Here is a 19,833-nt window from a genome sequence, read left to right as displayed (position 1 = left end):
AATGGAAGCAGAGTATTATTGATATTCTCAGTTAACTCTTGGCAAGAAGGCAAATAAACGCATTTCCCTTAATGTCGAACTGACATCAAAATGCTTGTGGTTATTTGGACCATGTTTACAGATCGTTTGACAACCCATCTCTGGAGTCTTGAGAAATAAAATGTTAAAACACTTGTCTCTTACCTTTTGTAAACACGAGCAAAGCATTCCCTGTTTACATCACAACCATCCTATGAGCAACACAGCCAGGTGTTTCTGTTCCATGGCTAATGGTTTGCTGAAGCGCTTAGCAACAGTCATGGGGGGGAAACCTGATAAACGGAATAATGTTGAGAAAAGATGAACGTTCCTCTCCATAAACTCATGTTTTAATGACTGATAACACCCACCTTTAGTTAAGGGCAGATTTTTGGGGGTAGTATTGAGGTTTACTTTAGCAAACTTTACACGTGTTTAAGCACATACTACATACACACTACAAAACTTTAATTTCTACATGGGCCGTTAACCGTTTCCGCTACTCAGTGACGTCAGGGAACGAGACACGTGGAACTTCACGCGAGATTTCATCACCCCCCCTCCCCTCCCCTCCCCTGCCAATCCAACATGGCACCGTAGGGACGTTGTTATTGTTCCGTCGCCCCTTCAAGCTTTAGCAGTACGACGAAAACTACGCAGAAAAACGTCCAAGTTGGTTCATGCGGGCATGAGAGGAACATCTGGAGATAATGTTAAGATCCACCGGCTTCTTCCGAGGGATTGACTGTCCGTTTTACACGGAATACAGCGAGGGCAAAGGCAGCAGAAATGGGTGTAACAGACCGTACTGTCACTTCAGGCACAGCCAGCAGAGACGGCCGTCCTACGGAGCACCAGCAGACGTTAAAAAGCAAAGAGACCTCCACTCCGCACAGAGAGGTGTTTTTTTTTTATTATATTAAACACAGAGTTTATGCGTTAATACTTTAACGCCGCAGCCGGCTGAGTAGGAGGTAAAGACGTGTGGACTGGACCTCGGTGTTGAAACTGTGAGGAAATAGGCAAACGAAACCACAACCGTGTAAAGTGATTGTTATCGTTAGCTATATTTGCATGGTGCAGATATCTGCAAATGGTGCGTCTTATCAGTTTGTCCCCCCACGATTTCTGTAAACGTAGGTATCGATAGGAAGTACATGGGAGAAACAAAATAAGGTACCAGATATTGTAGGCAGCAACATGCTCTCAGTTGTCAGTTTTTTAGGCACACCTAGATAAAACTAATTCAGTCTGAATGATCATATAGTTGAATTAACAGCTCTTTAATATTGTGTAAACAAAAACTCTTAACCTTAATGAATTTATAAAAGGACTGTTTTATTTGACTGCATTAGTTTTAGCTAGGTCTACCTAATAAACTGACAACATTGTAAATGGTAACTGTACATTGAGACAAAATAGTCACAAATAAATTGAGAAGACAAGGAAGTTATAATTGAAAAATAAAGTGATTTGTGGCTGCACATAACAGTGTTTTATCTTATAATGCAAAGACAAGGCAGTAGTGCAAAGGACTTAAAATACATACGTCTCCTGGCCCCCCTTGATGGCCCTCAGAGGTGTGATTAATATTCAAGTGTGTATGTGTAAGACTGATGACTCTTACTGCAAAACAAATTTACCTATGTGTACAAATAAAGTAACCTACCTACCAACGTACATTTTCCCTATCAAACTCTTCCATAGACCTCCTGAGCATGTTTTAGTTGCATGATTGTTAAGATGCTTTATTAAGATTGAGTGTTAAAGTTAGTTTTTGAATGTGGACATGGTGGTTTGTTAAAAAAAAAAGTAACTAGCTTTGTCCAGAACTTTTAATCGCCTCTAACACTGCCAAGGGAGTTTGCTTGAGAGTATTTACTGATATTGTACTTAAAAGAAGGAATAACAATTCCAGTACCTAAATTAAAGGTATCTGCCTATATTGCATACACATCTAATACCATTTCTCTATTTTTCCAAACTCTGCAGTCCACAGTGAACTTTACAATGGACAAATAAAATGATTAATGCATCAATGACATCATACCCGGTACCTAATCATCTTAATGAGCTCAGTATCGGGGCTGATTGGATCGGTGCATCTCTAATTGATAGCTCTAATCTTAAGAAGTGTTTTAGTTCCATTCTATTAAGACCATTTTCCTTGTATCCCTGCAGAACAAGGTTATGATCCCTTCAACCCAGAAGTAGTGAGGCCACAGGAGCAGCAGAATGGAAAGCCGGCTGCTTCAGGAGACATCACTGGTGCTCTGGAGCTGGTCAACAAGGCCATCGAGGAGGTCCGCAGTGAGGTGGAAAGGGAGAAGAGGAAGCTCTCTCGCTTTGGGGATGAACCATATGATCCCAGTGAGAATACCAGATTATCTTCATCTCGTGCAGTTAAAAGTAAAACAGCAGCTTCACACATGGCATATGATCCTGGGAGTTATCAGATAACATCAGGGGGTTATAATCCCACCCCTGGCTGCAGCAAGTACACCTTGGATTCAGACAACCAGGGGAACAACAGTAACTCCATGGAATATGTTCCTACTTCATTGAAAAAACCTCCTACTCGGACACATGCTCACCAACTCCCCTCTCCCCCTCCCAGCCCAAAGTATTCAAGCAGCGCATTATCCTCTAAGTGTAAATACACTGTGGACAATTCAAGACCATCTACAGACATGGAGTATGACCCACTCTCAAACTACTCAGCAGGAATCGCAGTGAAAAGCAAGAGGGACGAGAGTGCACGAGCTGGTAAGACGGACAGGAGCAAGACACACAAACTACCCATGTCTGATTTGTCAGATGATGAGTATGTTGTAGCTGTGAAAAAGCCACGGGAGCAGAGTGTAGACACAAAAAAGTACACTTTCTCTGAATCTGAAGGGGAGAGCTCTGGAACAGAGTATCGACCCACCTCTCTTAGCAATCTCCAGCAGAGAAAAGGCAACACTGGATCAGCTGGTGACTCTTTTAGGAAGGAGAGAAAAGAGAGAACTGAAAGTGTACATAATGCACTGACACAGAGGAATAAAGAGGACTTGGCAGAGGACTCAGACATCCAGGAAGAAATTAAACGAAAGGACAATCTAGAGAAAAAGAAGGTGTCTAGTCGAACTAGTCACGAGAAAACTGGCAAATCTGAGAAATTGCATAAACTTGACAAAGACATAAATAAAACATCTAGTAGTAAGAGTAGTAGCAGCAGTAGTAAGAACAAAGGTTCAATAAAGAACTCAAACCAGGACTCTGCAAAAAAGGAGAACAAGAGTCTTGGGAAGAGAGATGATAGAAAAAACACAGTAAAGAATAAGACAAGTGATAAAGTTCAGAGGGAGGGCAGAGACGAAAAGAGAAGTGATGGTAAGATCAAAGCTGTGGAAAAAGTTAAAATAGACTCAAGCAAACGAGATAAAGATACAGAAAATGGTTCAAACAAGAAACCCAAAACATTAGACAAGGAAAAGGAATACAACAAGTATAAAGACCACCAACATAAAAATGGTAAACTTGATAGTAGTAAAAGAGAAAAGGATGTGAAGAAAATTAGTAAAAGCAGTTCTCGCAGTGGGAGCAGTAGCAGTCATAGTAAAGGGAGTTCTGCAAACAGCAATAAGGTGAAGCAAAACATCAGCTCATCAAATGGGAAAAGGCTTGAGGACAAACGGCAAAGTCTGAATCTGAGCCACGCTGACCTGTTTGGAGATGAGAGTCCAGATGAGGTGGAAGCGATGGAGGTGGACGACGACGATGAAGAAGCAGAGGAAGTTTTGGTGAGAAAATCCGCTGATGCTTTAAAGAGGGGGCGTCTGAACAAGAGGAAAGCATCAGAGTTGACTCCGTCTTCCTCCGATGATGAGGGTGACTGTGGTGTGGAGGGCAGCAGTGCAGGTAAGGATGAAGTCGTCGATGTTGGAATCGACTTCTCCAGTTTCCAGGATGATTTGGACTTTGACTCAGATCCCATGGAGGAGTGTTTGCGGATCTTCAATGAATCCAAGGATGTAAAGAGGGAAGACAAGGGAAGGCAAACTAAACAGGTATTGATGTTTCTTTCTTGCCATACTGCTGCGCTGTAGTGCTCTTCATTCACTACATGATTTTCTCATGCCAGTCAGTGAAATTTGAATAAGCATGCTATGTTCTGCCTTCTCAGCCTTCTAGAGATTCAGAGGAGGAGAAAAGCACAGAGAGCACTTTAACCACTCTCTTCCCTGGTCAAAAGAAGAGAGTCTCTCATTTTGTTGCCAAAGGAAATGTAAGTTTGTCACCTTGACTTTATTGTTTTTTTCTGTCATACAATGCTGTCACGAGGCAGGGGTGAACACACTATATCTCTTCCTGTGTTATGAAACTTTATCACAGGATGCAGCAATTCAGTTCAATTCTTTTATACAAATCATGTTTGGTTTAGTATTTAAGAGGAGTACAAATTCTGTTACAATGTAAATCCAGCTTTACCACAGGAATGAATGTACAAAATCTGCCCACAGTTGCACACAGCCCTTTGTGTGAGAAACGGTTTGGTCACACAACTCTAGTGTTAATCAGTCCTAGTGTGTAAGTGGGGCTTATATACTAACCGATTGGCCTGTCTTGCTGTCGATCAACATAGCTGGTCCTTGAGGGCAAAATAAGCCATTACTTTTGAACCCCCTTAAAATGGAAATCTACATATAAGACATTATAAATCATGAATAGGGGATGTAATTGTTCACATCAAATATTTATTCATTTTCAAATAAATCAGACTTAACTGAAAAAGAAAACACACAATACATCTATATTTGAAGCTAATAAGAGAATTAGACAGGCAAATAAATGAAATAGTGACTGAATAGAAAATCTTTGCCAAAGGCAGGGAGTGCTTACGTAGGAGGCATTACAACAAACAAGGAAGCATGAAGTGAAAATATTGTGGCAGAGCTGTGGTGGCGGTGGGGTTTTCCAGTTTATCTGATGTGATGTTAAACAACCAGCTATCTGTGTTTTTCAAAGGGGTAGTGAGCTAATCAGTCAGCTGAGGTATTCGTAGTCTGATCAGTGGGCCATCACTTTCTCAGGGTGCTTTATTAATGGCCCAGTCTGTAGCTTTTTTTGTCCACATGAAGTTGAAAATGTTTCATATAATCAAGTTTATATTATGTTTTAGATAATAATCATCAACTTGTGTATTTCTCAACTGACCATAATTGAAATTATAGACATGTTTTACTCCTTTTTCTACCAGTCCAATACACTAAAAATAAATCTGCATCATCAGTAAATGAAACACAGATGTGACACTATATGTAGACCCGTGCTAAGAATAGTTTTTATTTATCAGTTAACTTCAGACAAAGTACAGTAAACGGAAAAAACCTAAATCAAATCAGTATTTGCTGTGACCACTCTCTGCCTTTAAAACAGCACTTGCTCATGGTTTTTCAGTGTACTTGTCAGGTAGCTTGTTCCAAGCATCTTGGAGAACATGCCACAGTTATTCTGTGGAATTAGGCTGTCTCAGCGTCTCTGTCTCTTCAGTTAACCCCAGACCAACTCCATGATCAGAGCTCTGTAGGGGTCACACCATCTGTTGCAGGAGTCCTTGTTCTTCTTGTCATTGAAGATAGTTCTTTATGACTCTGGTTGTATATTTGGGGTTGTTATCATGCTCCAGAATGTATTTGGGACTGATCAGATGCCTCCCTGATGGTTTGTGTGATAGATAAGAATCTGAACATCTATAATACCTAAAACTTTTGAACAGTACTGTATGAGCTGTTATGCTACCAGATATTTTCATTTTCATAGAGGAAAAACATACAGTTGTGTTCTGATTTGCATTACCAGGCTTTCAGTCAGAGATGCCACAGGGAGTTAGCTTAGACTGTATGTATAATTACAATATGGACAAGAAGCCACATTTTGGGTGTTCCCATTAGAACCGTCTTACAGTTATTGCCTTAATTATTATGACTGATGACTAATTATCATACTTCCCCTATTAAGAGCACAGTAGTAATCTTTTTAGCAAAACCTGTTCTTGTTTTTCAGACTGAAGCACCTTCTAAGACTGTGGTGCGGCCGTACAAGAGACCCACAGCCCAGGAGGTCTGCTATCAGCGTATGCAGATGGCACAGGAGCAGGCTGCTCAGCTTTCTGCTTCAGTCAAAGCTGCCTCTCACAGCTCCAGCCCCAGCTTCTCTAAAGAGAGGAAGAGGATAGCACACCGTCCCAACCCACAGATAGCATCCCCCAAAACAAGTACAAGTGCCTCCACCACTCTATATTGTAGCAGGATATAGCTTAGTCTGTATTTGTTGTTGCTTAGCGGTAGAAAATGAACCATTTTGACTTTCAAATTCACATCTATGTTTGTGTGATTGTCTAACTAGGTTCTGCAGATGCTAAACCAGCTGTCGGTCGAGTGTTATCCCCCAGCCAGACTCATCAGACTGTCAAGGCTCAAACCACAGCCGGTATTTTGTCCAAGACCACGTCCACTGTAATGACGAAGAGGCTGGCACACACCCCCACCATGAAGGTATCTGAGGTTTCTGCATAGCCTATTATTGTTAGTTAGTACTGTTTTCTCATGGCCATCTTGTTTCTTCATGGTTCCCACAGGTCATTGATACCCTTGAAAGTTTGTGAATTTGAGAAAAAAATCAATGCAAAGTTTTTTTTTAAAATAGACATAAATGACATGGGTTCTTGAAAGTGCTTGAATTGATTATTATTATTCTGTGCAAAAACAGAAATTTAAGTTCTTTGGATACTTTTTTAACTTACCTAAGTTTGTAAATAGGCTACGTCATCACTGTAACACAGCACAATGGAGAAGTGTTCTCTTTTTAGCTGTTGTCAGGGAGCTTCTTTATAGCCTGCTAGTTCTCATTATAAAAATTCCTAAGTATCGTAACGGTAATTAACCTTGATCCGTGTCTCAAACTATACAATGTTGGGTTCTTGAATTTGAGGGAATTTGGCCTGGAAAGTCCTTGAATTTGATGTTTAAGTAGGTGTGGGAAATGTTTGTTTAATCTATGGTGTGTCAATGTCAATTTCTCTATATTTTAACTTTTTCAGAGTTCTTCGATGAAGCGCCCTGTCATCCCCACTGAGTTTGGGGCCAAAGTTCCCACCAACATCCGCCAGCGCTACCTCAACACTTTCATAGATGAATGTGTCAAATTCTGCCCATCAGAGGAAGTTGCCTTCCAGATGGTATGAATAACATCCACTTTCCAGCAACTCCACCCTGTACTGTGATCTGGCCTCATTTAACAGAGTGATGTGTTGTTTTGTGTTGAGTCATTTCTTGTGCGTTAACATATCTAATAGTTTAGAACTGTGTATAGTTTGGAAATTGTTTGAGAGAAGATGGTTGCTCATAAAAATTCAGGCTTTAAATATACCGCTCCTTTCACTCCTCACTTGTTTTTCAGTAGAGCAAGCCAAAGTTTAGACAGTGACAGAAGTGTAATTCTTGTTTCAGGCTCTTGAGGAGGAGAGGCTGGTGTATGAGCGCAGTAGCAGTAAGAACATCTACCTCAACGTAGCTGTCAACACTCTGAAGAAGCTGCGCAGCAAGAGCAGCTCCTGTCCATCGCCTGTCACCAGTATGTCAGCGCAGTACAGCACAGCATACAGCATACATACTTACTGTCAGTCAGTATTTACAAATTTTTGTTTACATACATGAAGAAATTGATAATTATGATACACTGAACATTAACATATCAGTTTTTGTACTGTGCATATGTGAGTATGGAAACAAGTTTCAAGCATCTGAAAAGAGATGCAATGGTTTTATCTGACTTAATTTCAGTGGTGTGTGTGTGTGTGTGTGTGTGTGTGTGTGTGTGTGTGTTGTTTACAGAGGACCCGGGTGTAGTTGCCAACAGGAGGGCCCAGTCCCATGAGGAAGTTCTTGGGGGTCGGCTGGCTGCTACAACCAGCTTCACTGTCAACAGGATGGGTAAACAGCAGGAGGAGAAACTCACTGGTGAGGGACAAATACAATTTTGTCCTTATTCTAGACTGAGCCAACCACAGAGGGTCTCAGTCATGATACCATGAAGGATACTTTAGTATTGGTGAAAACACTTTTAATTTGTGTAATTAACAGGAAAGCCTTTAAATTATTTATGGAGCAAAAAAGACAAACACTTTGACTTGATATTTGGCCACATTAACAATCAATTCTTGACCTGTCACTGAATCACTGAATAAACATGAAACAGGTTACCCAGATCTCCTGACAGCAGACTGCGGTATGTGGTGACCCCTCACGGGAGCAGCTGAAAGACAACAATAACATCATCTACATGATGGGAGTGACTTGTGCATTGTTTACTGTCAGTACAGCTGCAGGAAACACCTGCTCAGCTGGGACAGATGTCCCAGGGATGCACAAACACCATGTCTTCAGTAGTCAAAACAGTAAAAATCTGCCACCACTACTGTTGTTCTGTGTATGTTTTATGACATTATTTTATAAAGACAACATTTTTTTACTTGTTGCTCTGCCTCCCTGTAGGAGCCACACTGTACAGGAAGTTGAAGGCATACTTGATGACAGAGGAGCAGCTCCAGGAGCACGGATACCCAAGAACAAACCCAGAAGCTGCTGGCAAGGCAGTCATATACAACCTCCCAGAGAAAAAGGCCATTGCAGACTGTAAGTATCAACGTGTCCCCACAGCTCTCTCACCACTGACAGTTACTCATTTCTAAATGACAGTATACACTCCAGCAATAATTTCACTTTCAGTTGACACGCTCTGTCATGTTTTTCCAGCCTTCAGCAAGATATGCTGTAGATGTGGAGCAGAATATAAGATCAATGTCAATGGCAACTGTGTACGGAAAGAGGAATGTAGTTTTCACTGGGGACGTTTACGCAGACATAAAGGTAAATTTGTTCACATTTATTTAGTGTAAATGGTTGATGATCATCAGTTTTATATCATTGATTGCCATCCCCAACTTTTATTTGTCTGTTTCTGACTCTTCTCTTCCTCTCCATCAGTCGCTGGAGGCTGGGAGACCAACTACAGCTGCTGTGCTGCTGCTGTTGGCTCTCCAGGTTGCCAAGTTTCAAAGGTATCATAAGAACGTATCACAGAAGAAAATGACAACATGCTACCAAAAGCATTCTTATCTTTGAGTTGTGTTACACTTTGGATTGCTCAGACTTTATAAAACCCCTCAACTGTGATGTTTCTCTGCGTAGCAACTAGTTCAGTTTTTTCCAACTCTTCTTTCTCCCCCTTTTATTCTCTCTGAGATATGTTTTTCATTGGGATGGATTTGTGGCATGTATGTCACTATCAGAATTACAGTTAAGTCTTTTGTGTAACTTGAAGTACTTGACTTTGCACTGAAAATAACTTGCCATTTAACCACTAGGGGTCAGTCTGTTTCCTTTATTTCAGTGCCTTCCAGTTGAAAATGCAAATAAAACACTTAAAGACTTACAGAATAAATTCTTATTTCCATATGTCACAGTTTTTGTTTTTTTTTTTACTTTTGATGATCATCCTCTGAGTTCAAACATTTCATCTTCCCACAGCAACATGTTCAGGACGGACGTAAAGAGTCATTGGACGGCTATGTATCGACGTTCAGTAAACCTCTACCACCAGGCGGCAATGGTGGGGTCTTTGCTTTGGACTGTGAGATGGTGAGTGAGACAGAAGTTTCCAAAATGTTTACCTTCTGAAAACTTCTAATGTAAATGCACAATTGACCTTAACCCCCTACTCTTGAGTTAATTCATTATAGGCCTGTTTTATTCTTATCAGGCAAGGAGAGTCACTCATTCTTTCATAACTGCAAATATTAGTTCCAGCTGGTGAAGTTAAGTCCTTAGAAATGTTTTTTTATTTTCAACACACAGTTGTGTGTTGCTCTATTTCCTGAGTTCACAGGCCCGGTGCGGTTTTCATTCTATTTTGTATTTTTGTTCTTTTTTCCCCTCCCTGGAAACAGTGTTACACAAAACAGGGCCTGGAACTGACGAGGGTGACGGTCATTGACTCAGAGATGAAAGTTATCTATGACACATTTGTCAAACCTGAGAGCAAAGTGGTCGATTACAACACACGGTCAGTTTGGTATTGAAAATAACTGTTAGTTGTTGCCCTGCCTTAAATTATTGTAGGTGAGCAGTCTTAGTCTTTGAAAACAATCACAGTGTTGTAAATTTAATATGTGTCTCACACATGACTCACAGATTTTCAGGTGTGACAGAGGAGGACTTGGAGAGCGCCACCATCACCCTGAGAGATGTTCAGGCCGTGCTGCTCAGTATGTTCAGTGCTGAGTCCATTCTCATAGGACACAGTCTGGAGAGCGACCTCCTCGCTCTGAAGGTACCGTGGCTCTTCATTCATTGTCAAGACACTATACGTAACAATTTGGATTGGTTTGGAAGTGATACTTACTATGATACTTGTTACTGCTTGTAAGATGTCTCACTGCCAAGCAGCTTAAATTAACACTGAGTGAGAATATAAATAAGAATGAAACATATTTTATCCCAAAACATGAAGTAGGAAAAGATTTTTTTTATGGTAAAAAGAGTGCAACCATGGCACAGAGGAGGGTTTAACATATTAACGTATTAACATGCACAGTGAACCCAAATAACATTTCTCAAAGGAAATTATTACTCAAAATAGAATATCATAGCAACAAACATCACAAAGCTACCCCACTAGTAAACATGAGCAACACTTTCCTCTTCTTTTAAAAGCCTATAGGCTACTCTTAAAAGAAATCTCTACCATGTTACACACATGGGACAGATTTCTTTTAAGAGTTAATGTAGCTTAAAGCTAAAGTGATTGTGTAATGTGAACTGGTTTTCTATAATTGGCATGTTTATTACAAATGTAAGAGCTGAAGTGGGGCGTACAAGGTGCTGCTGGCATCCTCTGATTTGCAGGTTATCCTGGGTGAAAGCCTATAGCCTTTATATGTATGGTGCTGTTTGTGTATGAATTTTGCCTGGTGAAAGTCTGAGGACTGAAACGAAATGTGGGTTCACATGATGTACAGTGAGTGTGATTCTGTGGCTTTATTTTCAGTAACTTAAAACTGAAACTCAGAACATATGAGGAAGTCTACACAGGTGTTAGAGTATTTCTATTGTAAAGTACAAAGACATTTTTTTAAGTTAACCAGAGCAGTGTGGACAAACAGAATGAAATCTAACTCTGTTAAACTGTGTTTCTCTGTCATAATAAGGAGGTATCTGTAGCCGACTAGCTTTAAAGGGAGAATCAGTTTGCTCATTGGCCTCCAGTGTGAGACACTGTGGAGTATGCTATGGAGCTGAAATAAAAGACAGTTCACTCTCTCTTTTCTAGCTAATCCACAGTTCAGTTGTAGACACAGCCATTGTGTTCCCTCACCGCCTCGGCTTGCCCTACAAACGTGCCTTGAAGAACCTGATGGCAGATCACCTCAAACGCATCATCCAGGACAACGGTAAGAAAGTCACACAGAACTACCAGCATTTGTGTTGTTGCTTTTCGTAAGCTCTATAATAAGAGTTGTTTTAATTGTGTATTATTATCCATGAATTTGTGTGTTGACGTGATAGTTTGCCTAAAAATTAGAGCACTGTAGACTAATAAAAACTCAGCAAGTTGAGAAACCATTTTTGTTGCTGCGTTTTATACAGTGCCATAGACACACAGCAGTGAACCACAATGCAACGCAGCAGCCTGATCATCAGAAGCCATTTAGGGTTCAGTGTCTTGTTGTAGAGCTTTTTATGTGCCTTTGGATAAGCGGGGCGTCGCTTCTTCTGCAACAATAAAGTTAACAAGCCCATTGTCTTGTGTGATGATCTGCTGGGGAGGGGCATCCCAACCCTAACCCTAAATGATATGTAGGCCTATTTAAGTACAGCTGCATAGAGCTGCCAGCATGACTGTTCTCTTTTTACTTTGTTCATATTGTGCACCACTTATCTCTATTAATCAAATTGAAATTGTCATGCTGCTGTAACTTTGGTTTGGAAATACAATATGCAGATAAAAAAGAATAATTTCTATGGTCATTTGTTCATGTGTTTCCAGTGGAGGGCCATGACTCGAGTGAAGATGCGTCTGCCTGCATGGAACTAATGGTTTGGAAGATCAAGGAGGATGCAAAGGTCAAAAGATGACCCCTGACCCCTCTACTCCACTTTGCTCAGCACCACTTCTTGCGTTCATGTTGGATGCACGGAGGCAGAAGTTGAGGTGGCCTACACCTGCTCTCAGAGAGTTTAGGTCAGAGTCCTGGGGGGAGGGATAGTTCAACACAGTGGTAAGTTTTCAGCAGAAAAGCCTGAGAAGAGCTTACTGTTGTTATTACCTCCTGTATCTGAGAAGAGGACAGAAAGCCCCTTCAAAGCAATAGGAGCCAAAATTAACAGTGTTTTTCATTTGCTTGTATTTCAGTTCTAAATAATGTTAGTTTAAAAGTATTTCTGTTATTTGAGCGGTGTCTTTTAAGGCCTCAAACAGTTTATGAATAAAACCTTTCAACAGGAAAACGACTTAAAATGCCAGGGCATTGTCCGCTGAGCGATGATGATAAATATGATATTCATGCCAGGCTGTATCCTCAGCCTAACTTGCACTATAGAAATGCTCTTGTTGTATAGGGCCCAAGTCTGAGTACCTCATCTGTGTTATAATGCATTCACTTCTAATGTATAACACATTACTTGTTTTAGTTACACTTAAGTGCATTGATTGTCTTAGTCTGTTGAGCATTGCTATGTAAATGCACTTTTCATATTGCACCTCGTTTCTTGTCATTGATGCTCTGTTTATACAGCGGTTCTTATCAAGTTAATTTTGTTGGTTGGCTCTCAAACCTGACTAATCCTATAATACTTGATCATTTAAAAAGAACCTCAGCAGACATGTAAATTCTCTGCTACTACCTAACTGGTTAAGTTTATGGAAGATATCACTGTATTTTTTAGTTCAGACCAAATACAGACTATATCCACCACTGTCTCTGTGTCGTGCACTGCATGAAATAAAAACTACAGGAATCACAGTGATAGCAGGTATGACATGTTATTCCTCCATAAAGACAAAAATAGACTTAGTATTGTTGAATTAGGCCAGGGTTATTAATTACAGACAATTATCATTTAGTGTGTATCAGCTAAACCATGCTGTTTTACGTTAAAAATGACTGAAAAAATACTGAGTGCTGTAAATATGCAGTTTCCTTTTGTATTTTTGGTTGATTATCCTTTTTCTATTAAAATGTATTAGTTAAAAGAAGATCTTGCTCTGTCTTTACATCTCAGCTCTCTCTCTGTGCACAACATTGATGAAATGTTTCAAGGTACTTGGTAGGTCGGTTGTTCCGAGCATCTTGGAGAACTTGCCGCAGTTGTTCTGTGGGTTTAGGTTGTCACGGTATCTTCTGTCTGTCGTCTAATCCCAGACTCCATGATGTTGAGATCAGGGCTCAGTGGGGAACAGAGCATCTGTTGCAGGACTCCTTGTTCTCCTTGTCTCTGAAGATAGTTCTTTATGACTGTGGCTGTATCTTAGGCATACTCGTACTGCAGAATGAATTTGGGTCGGATGCCTTCCTGATGGTGTCACATGATGGATAAAAATCTAAACGTCTAAAGTGTTTAAAACCTTTGCATTGAACTGTATGTCCCCTTTAAACTATAAAAAAAAGAATAATCTTAGAAGACGTTTTACCTCCCAAACAATGCATGCTGGGTAGTATACTATTATGCCGGTCATGTTTCTTTAGAAAGTTAAAGTTAACGAGTTTAGTGAGCTCAGAAAAACTCTTGTTTATAGGTACTGAATATAAAAATCAGAAACTGTATAGCTGAATGAATTAAGTTAATTAGAAAAGATCAGTTGAATCCATTACGTTCGTGTATGATGTGCTGCACTGCAGTTGTTAAAATTAGCTCCAACTTGACCAACTACAACAGTGAAATGCTACCTCCACATAAATACGTCATAACAGCAATATGTTGTTTGCCTGCATAACAAATACTTTTACTTTTGATACTTGAAGTGCATATTGCTGATGACTTATTTACCTATACTTAAGTAAGATGACTTTTACTTGTAATGGAGCATTTTCACACACTTTTATTGCTACTTTTACTTCAGTTAAAGTAAGATCTGAATGATTCTTCCACTGCTGCAGCACAAATAGTTTGTGACAGTGTGACAGCTTTCTCTCGGTACAGTGCTGGGCCTCTTGTGGTCTATATGTCTGTTTAACAGCAGGTGCAGCGGCTGTAATTCTCCTTTCTTCAGCAGATGTGTAAATTGGAAAAAATGGGAGAGAAATGCTAAACTGAGAGGCCCATCCTTTCTTCGGTGTGTTTGCCTATTAAGCTCCTCCCGTCACATGTCAGTATGCATTTCCCCCGGCCGGGCCACAGACCCCAGGTATTAAAAGAGCCAGTTAGCTGAGATCAATACCTACACAATGTTCCAGTGACAGGGAGGGGGGCTTCCTAGTGTTTATTGAGTGTTGCAGAGATTTTGAACATGTGGAGCAAAGAGGCTTAGAGAGGTCGTCTTCATTATAAAATTCGATCAGTGCCTCTCTTTCTCTGTCCCCTGTGATCACCTTTGACTAGTGGGGGTCAGGAGGGGGAAGCCTGCGGGCCGGGGCTCCGAAACTGACCCCATGCTGGGAGATGGAGAGGTGCATTATCTCTGTGAGAGCTTGAGCAAATAAACACTTTGCTGCTCTCATCCCCAATAGACCTGAAATAACTAATCAATTAGTTGTTCTACAGAAAAAAATGAATCTGTAAATATTATTGATTAAATAGTTCACTGCCTCAGCTTCTGTTCTGGTTCTTTCTATAATTATATCATGTTTGGCATTTGGACTTTTGATCAGACAAGACACTTGGTCACGTCACGTGAACCCAAAATTCAGATCTTTCATTATTTTCTGACAATTCTTGGACCAAACAATTAATCAAGAATTTAATCTATAGATTTTTCGATTCATGAACTTATTTGTGCTTTTTTCTTATTGATAGACAAGTGCTTTTAAGGTGTTTTTTTTTTTTTTACCTTGACATGTTTCGCCTGCTGTATTCCTGCAGTCTTCCTCAGAAGAAGGAAGACTTTAGGAAGGAACACCTTAAAAGCACTTGTCTATCGATAAGAAAAAAGCACAAATTAATGAAAAATAGTCATTAGTTACACCTCTAATCCTGAACCTGCTGCTCATCGTGATTAGGGCTTCAACTAATGATTATTTTCCTTTATCGATTTATCAGCTTCTTAAATTTAGGATGTTGTAAAATGTCTAAAAATCGTAAAAACATCCCTGAGCTGACAAGGTACGCCTTCAACTATCTTGTTTTGTCTGAAGAACAGTCCACAACTCAAAGGTTTTTTGTCACATAAGAAGAAAAGCAGCAAGTCATTTCAGCTCTAGTGGAGAAAGGTTTTTGATCTGTTGCCTCCCTAAATAACTCAACAATGACATAATCTGAGAGACATGATCCCAAAAAAGGACTTTATGCTTTACTGTCAGAATAAACTGCAGAAGATGATTGACAATGCATTTAAATAATCTTACTCTCAGGCAAAGACCATGTGAGTAGTGAGAGGCTAAAGCCTTCAAAAATGTGAAGAGAGAACATTTAATGAATATGTGCCCAAATAAAGGTATTCAATATCAGCTCGGTGCTCTTCCTCATGCAAAATCAATTCTACATGCCACTGAGTGCCTGCACATTTGTAAATTAAATCTTCTCACTTCCCTTTATTCAATGGCTCCTCCGCTTTTTCCTGTGTAACTTCATTCCTCTTCAGTTTGAATGAAAATCAAACCTGCTCGGAAATGGAACAAAACCGTTGTTTACACAGTTTGTATTATCACTGGGCTTTAAGGGGCTCAGGGTTTGTTTTCTCTCTGTGGTCTGAGTTCACCCCTGCACCCCACTCCAGCCCACTGTGGGTGCCCCTGACTCCCGGGGACACCCACAGCTGCCTGTCCCTCTCTCTCTGTCTTTAATCTATAGCACTCTGGCCCAATTAAGAGTCTGATCTTTACTCAGTCCCTCGTATTGATCTGCTGGTGTAGCTGCTTATTGCCATGCTCCCAAGGGCTGCGCAGCAGATCATAAGAAGCTAATTGGAAGCTAATAAGTCTCTAGGCCGTATAAAGGAGGAATTATTATAGTCTGATGCATTTCTCACAGACTCACAGCTCTTCATTTCAGATCAATCAAATCACACTAATGGATTGGTTTGTTCATGTAGAAGTTACTTTGCTTCTGGCTGTTATAAAATTAAATTGTCATTTAAATTCCACACTCTGAACCAAGCCCATCTCTGTGTGTGTATGTTTGAGATTTTCGTGTGAACTTGGTTTGTTTGCGGCCAGGTCAATGTCACTCTAAGCCCTGAGTGTGTCATAGCCGGTGTCAGGCCTCACAGCGTGATCCTGGCACTCAGAGGGGCTTAAGAAGAGCAACTGACCTGCCGCCTGCTCTCCCTGTCTCCCTCAGGTCAAAGGCCAGCCGGCCCTATTGATTCCCCCGGTGAAGAAGTCTTTAGCTCCTCCGCCTGCTCTCCCTTCTTAGGCCCACATGCTCCCGGACTAACATCGAGGCCCCCAGAAAGCCTCTCAGTTGTGTTTTGCATGCCGATCGATCCAGTTGGTGTCCGAGGGGGCCTTCCTTTGAGATAACTGACAACTACAAAGGTCCCCTCCTGACAGGCCCTTGTCAATACAAATTTCCACTATTGATAAGTAATTAAAGAAAGCCTGAACATAAGGGGTTTTGCTTTCTAAAACATCTGTTAAACAGGCGACATTAACAAAAACTTCTTAATGACAAAAAGAGAAGACAAAAAAGAAGAATATTTACTCCCCCTCAACCCTCACTTCTTTCAACAGATTTCCAGGTCCCGTCCCGTTAATAACTTTCTAAATATCAAATGAATGAGCACACTTTAAATGGAACAACAGGTGTATCAAGTCTAGAGCTGATTCACCGATTAGTCAAATGATGGAAAATTAGGTAATGAGGTAAAATATGGTCAGACGTTCTCTGGTTTACTCCTTTCCTTTGTTTTATGTGATCATAAACTAAATCTGTTTGGGTTCTGGAGCTTTTCTCAATATTTTGAGTCCATACTTTTCAGTCACCAGCAGTGTTTCTTCACCCTAACACACAAATGACAGCTCTAATTATTTCCTGCAGGTGCAAAATATGTTGCAGGAGGAGCCACAGCTGAGGATCAATTCAACACCTGATTCAGTTTGTTCATCTTTTCTCTCAGTTTAACAAGCTGAAGCTGTCACCCGTACAGTAGTGAAAATACTGAAATTCAGTTTAATCCATCAACAAATATGTCATCAGTAGTTTACATTAATTTTTAAGTAAAAAAAAAACTGTGTAGCTTTGGATTTGGTAGCTTTTTTCTGTGTACTAAAGGAACAGTTTGAAGACGTCACCTTGGACTTAATGAATCTATGACGGGCATTTTTCACCATTTGTTGGTTTTGATTATTGATGATTTTTATTACATTTTAAACCTCACAGGTCCTACAAAATAATTTACATTACCACCTTTAATACAGCTTTCACACTCTCCAAAGTGTTTATAAGTTGTACCTTGTGGCTTTATTAATTGTTGATATGTCAGTGTTTCTAATGAACCATCAAATCCACATTTAGAAATGTTAATAAGTCATTAGACGTAACTGTCTAAAAGGGACTTTTCACAACTCAGAAGTTGTTGTTATTACTGGCCTATGCCCTGTTTATGAAGCATCTGTAACCAGTAATAAAATCTTTAGTTACAACTTATAAACCCTTTGTAAAGGATGCCTTTTTTAGGAAGTGGTACCAAAAGCAGTATCCAAGAACTTTAAACAAAAAAGATCCAATAACCTGATACTCAAAGAGTGAAACAAACAAACTAGACATTTTGGGTTTCTTAGCTTTTTTCCTCATTGGCCTTTTGTTAAAACTCTTCGGGCATCAAATGTTTTGCACTAAATGCGAGTTACTGTATGTTTGCAACAGCACATGAAAATATGTTGCATATGGCTTATAACAGCTGAACTTTAATAACTTCATGTTATTTGACATCACACAGGATAAAGGCTGGATGTTCGGACAGTGACTATTCACGTTGTCACTTTCTTACTTTCGGCAGAGCAGTGAGGTCTGTTAAATTCCCTCTGCTATGTGACAACCGTTATTAAACCTGCGCGAGTTTTCACCTGTTCAGCGGTGAGACTGTTGTCAGTGATGTGGCTTTGACCTTTGTGTTTTATTCACTGTAATCCATGCATGTGTAAGTGGATCCTCTAAGAGCAGGATAAGTCCTTTCAAGCAGTTTTAAACACTACAGGAGGGACTAAAATCCACTAACTTCTCATTTACCACTGCACCTCAGGCTCTTAATGCAACATACTCATAGCCTGGTGATTAGACTTACTGCACCGAGGCCTGTTTTCTTACCTCATAAAACTGCTGATCTACTTAAAGGCTAATTGGAATATGATGGTAGAGTTGTTTTGAGTTGTTGTGGGGAATGTGAAGATGAAGCAGCAAGTTTTGGATGACTGAGAAGTGAGGAGCTGAACCCTGGTCGTCTTGATGGGTAGGAGGTGAACCCGGCCGAGCCCTGCTGGCCCGCAGGAGGGGAAATGATCAGAAGGAGGGAGGGGGGACGGTGAGTCAGTGGTAGCAGCTCTGGGATGGGGAGGGTCACACACAACCACACTCTTTGTGTGCCTCTAATCCCCCCAGCCAACACAGCTTTGGCCAGGTTTCATCATGAAAGTGCCATGAAATAACTACTTTTTTTCTCTCCTCGCAGTAAATCTCCCCTAATCCTGCGGGCTGCGGAGACAAAGGCCTCTGGGACCTAATCCTGGAGCTTTTAGTGGGGCTGAGGGGCTGGCCGACAGAGGCTCTTCTAAATGACTTATTTCTATCGGACACTAATATAGCTTGACAGCCAAGAACAGCGAAAGGAGGAGGAAAAAGGCCAGGGGAAAAAAGAGCACAAACATTTTCACATATTTTGGAAGTCTGAGCTGTTGATTGTGTGCGAGTGTGAGAGGAAGAAGTGAACCATGGTTATTGGTCTACAACCTCAAAGTACACAGCGCTGGAGACGTCTCCCATGTTTATCTGTGAATATTGATTTTTTTTTTAAATTAAACAGTTTCTTTATATGCAGCTGATTTCGGTGCAGGAATGTACCTGTAGCATCTTACTGTGCGTGAGTGTTGGATGTGGATGTGACTTGGCTCTGCAGCATTTAATGACAGAAGAAGATAAGCAGCAAGTTGTACTGTACTCACTACAAAGCCTTATTCAAGAGAGCTTTATATGCTAAGAAAAAAAAAGTTCAGTTACATCGGGAACATTAAAAAGTGGTTGAATATGATGGACAGTGTGGTTTGATGTGAGTTGTTTTTGCTGTTTTGCTAGTTTAAGCTTTTACTTTTTCACTTTCCATTTTATAAATGAAGTAAGTAAATCCAATTACATTTTAAATAAAATGAACTTGTAGATATAAAGTAAACACACCTTTGTCAAAGGAATTACCATCTGAGAGTTTAATCAACTAGTCAGATTGTACAGGGAACAATATTCATTCAAACAAACTTTTGAAAGTTTACCATTTATGTCCCAGCCTGCTTTAATTGTCAGGAAAACCCTACATTATCATCTACTCCTGAAAATACAGACTGAGGTCAACCCTACATGTTGTGTCACCATTTGAACTACCATTGCCTTTAATGGTCCAATCTACAGC

The 19,833-nt window shown here is 40.3% G+C and overlaps 1 protein-coding gene across 1 annotated transcript; it reads left to right on the top strand.

The window, feature by feature from the left end:
* Positions 1-600: 600 nt before the first annotated feature.
* On the top strand, positions 601-13,317 carry rexo1 (REX1, RNA exonuclease 1 homolog). The gene is made up of 16 exons (XM_023406016.1): positions 601-918; positions 2,200-4,070; positions 4,187-4,288; positions 6,067-6,277; positions 6,409-6,557; positions 7,103-7,240; positions 7,512-7,635; positions 7,896-8,021; positions 8,556-8,696; positions 8,817-8,930; positions 9,048-9,121; positions 9,591-9,701; positions 10,010-10,125; positions 10,254-10,392; positions 11,392-11,512; positions 12,109-13,317. Exons 1-16 carry the CDS (start codon positions 729-731, stop codon positions 12,195-12,197), a joined length of 3,816 nt encoding a protein of 1,271 aa, XP_023261784.1. The 5' UTR covers positions 601-728; the 3' UTR covers positions 12,198-13,317.
* The last annotated feature ends 6,516 nt before the right edge of the window (positions 13,318-19,833 follow it).

The sequence above is a fragment of the Seriola lalandi genome, unplaced genomic scaffold (assembly GCF_002814215.2).
Source record: "Seriola lalandi dorsalis isolate HSWRI2012SDOR001 ecotype SW California unplaced genomic scaffold, Sedor1 jcf7180002054293, whole genome shotgun sequence".
NCBI lineage: Eukaryota > Metazoa > Chordata > Actinopteri > Carangiformes > Carangidae > Seriola > Seriola lalandi.
Note: the sequence above shows the minus strand (reverse complement) of the source record. Positions and strands in the feature narration are given on the sequence as shown.

What these genes read in the sequence shown, in the direction of transcription:
- rexo1 (XM_023406016.1), top strand. Translation starts at nt 729, where the DNA reads ATGTTAAGATCCACCGGCTTCTTCCGAGGGATTGACTGTCCGTTTTAC. An exon ending in ACGTTTACGCAGACATAAAG is followed by an intron (nt 8,931 to 9,047) that starts GTAAATTTGTTC and finishes CCTCTCCATCAG; the next exon opens with TCGCTGGAGGCTGGGAGACC. An exon ending in CAGGTTGCCAAGTTTCAAAG is followed by an intron (nt 9,122 to 9,590) that starts GTATCATAAGAA and finishes ATCTTCCCACAG; the next exon opens with CAACATGTTCAGGACGGACG.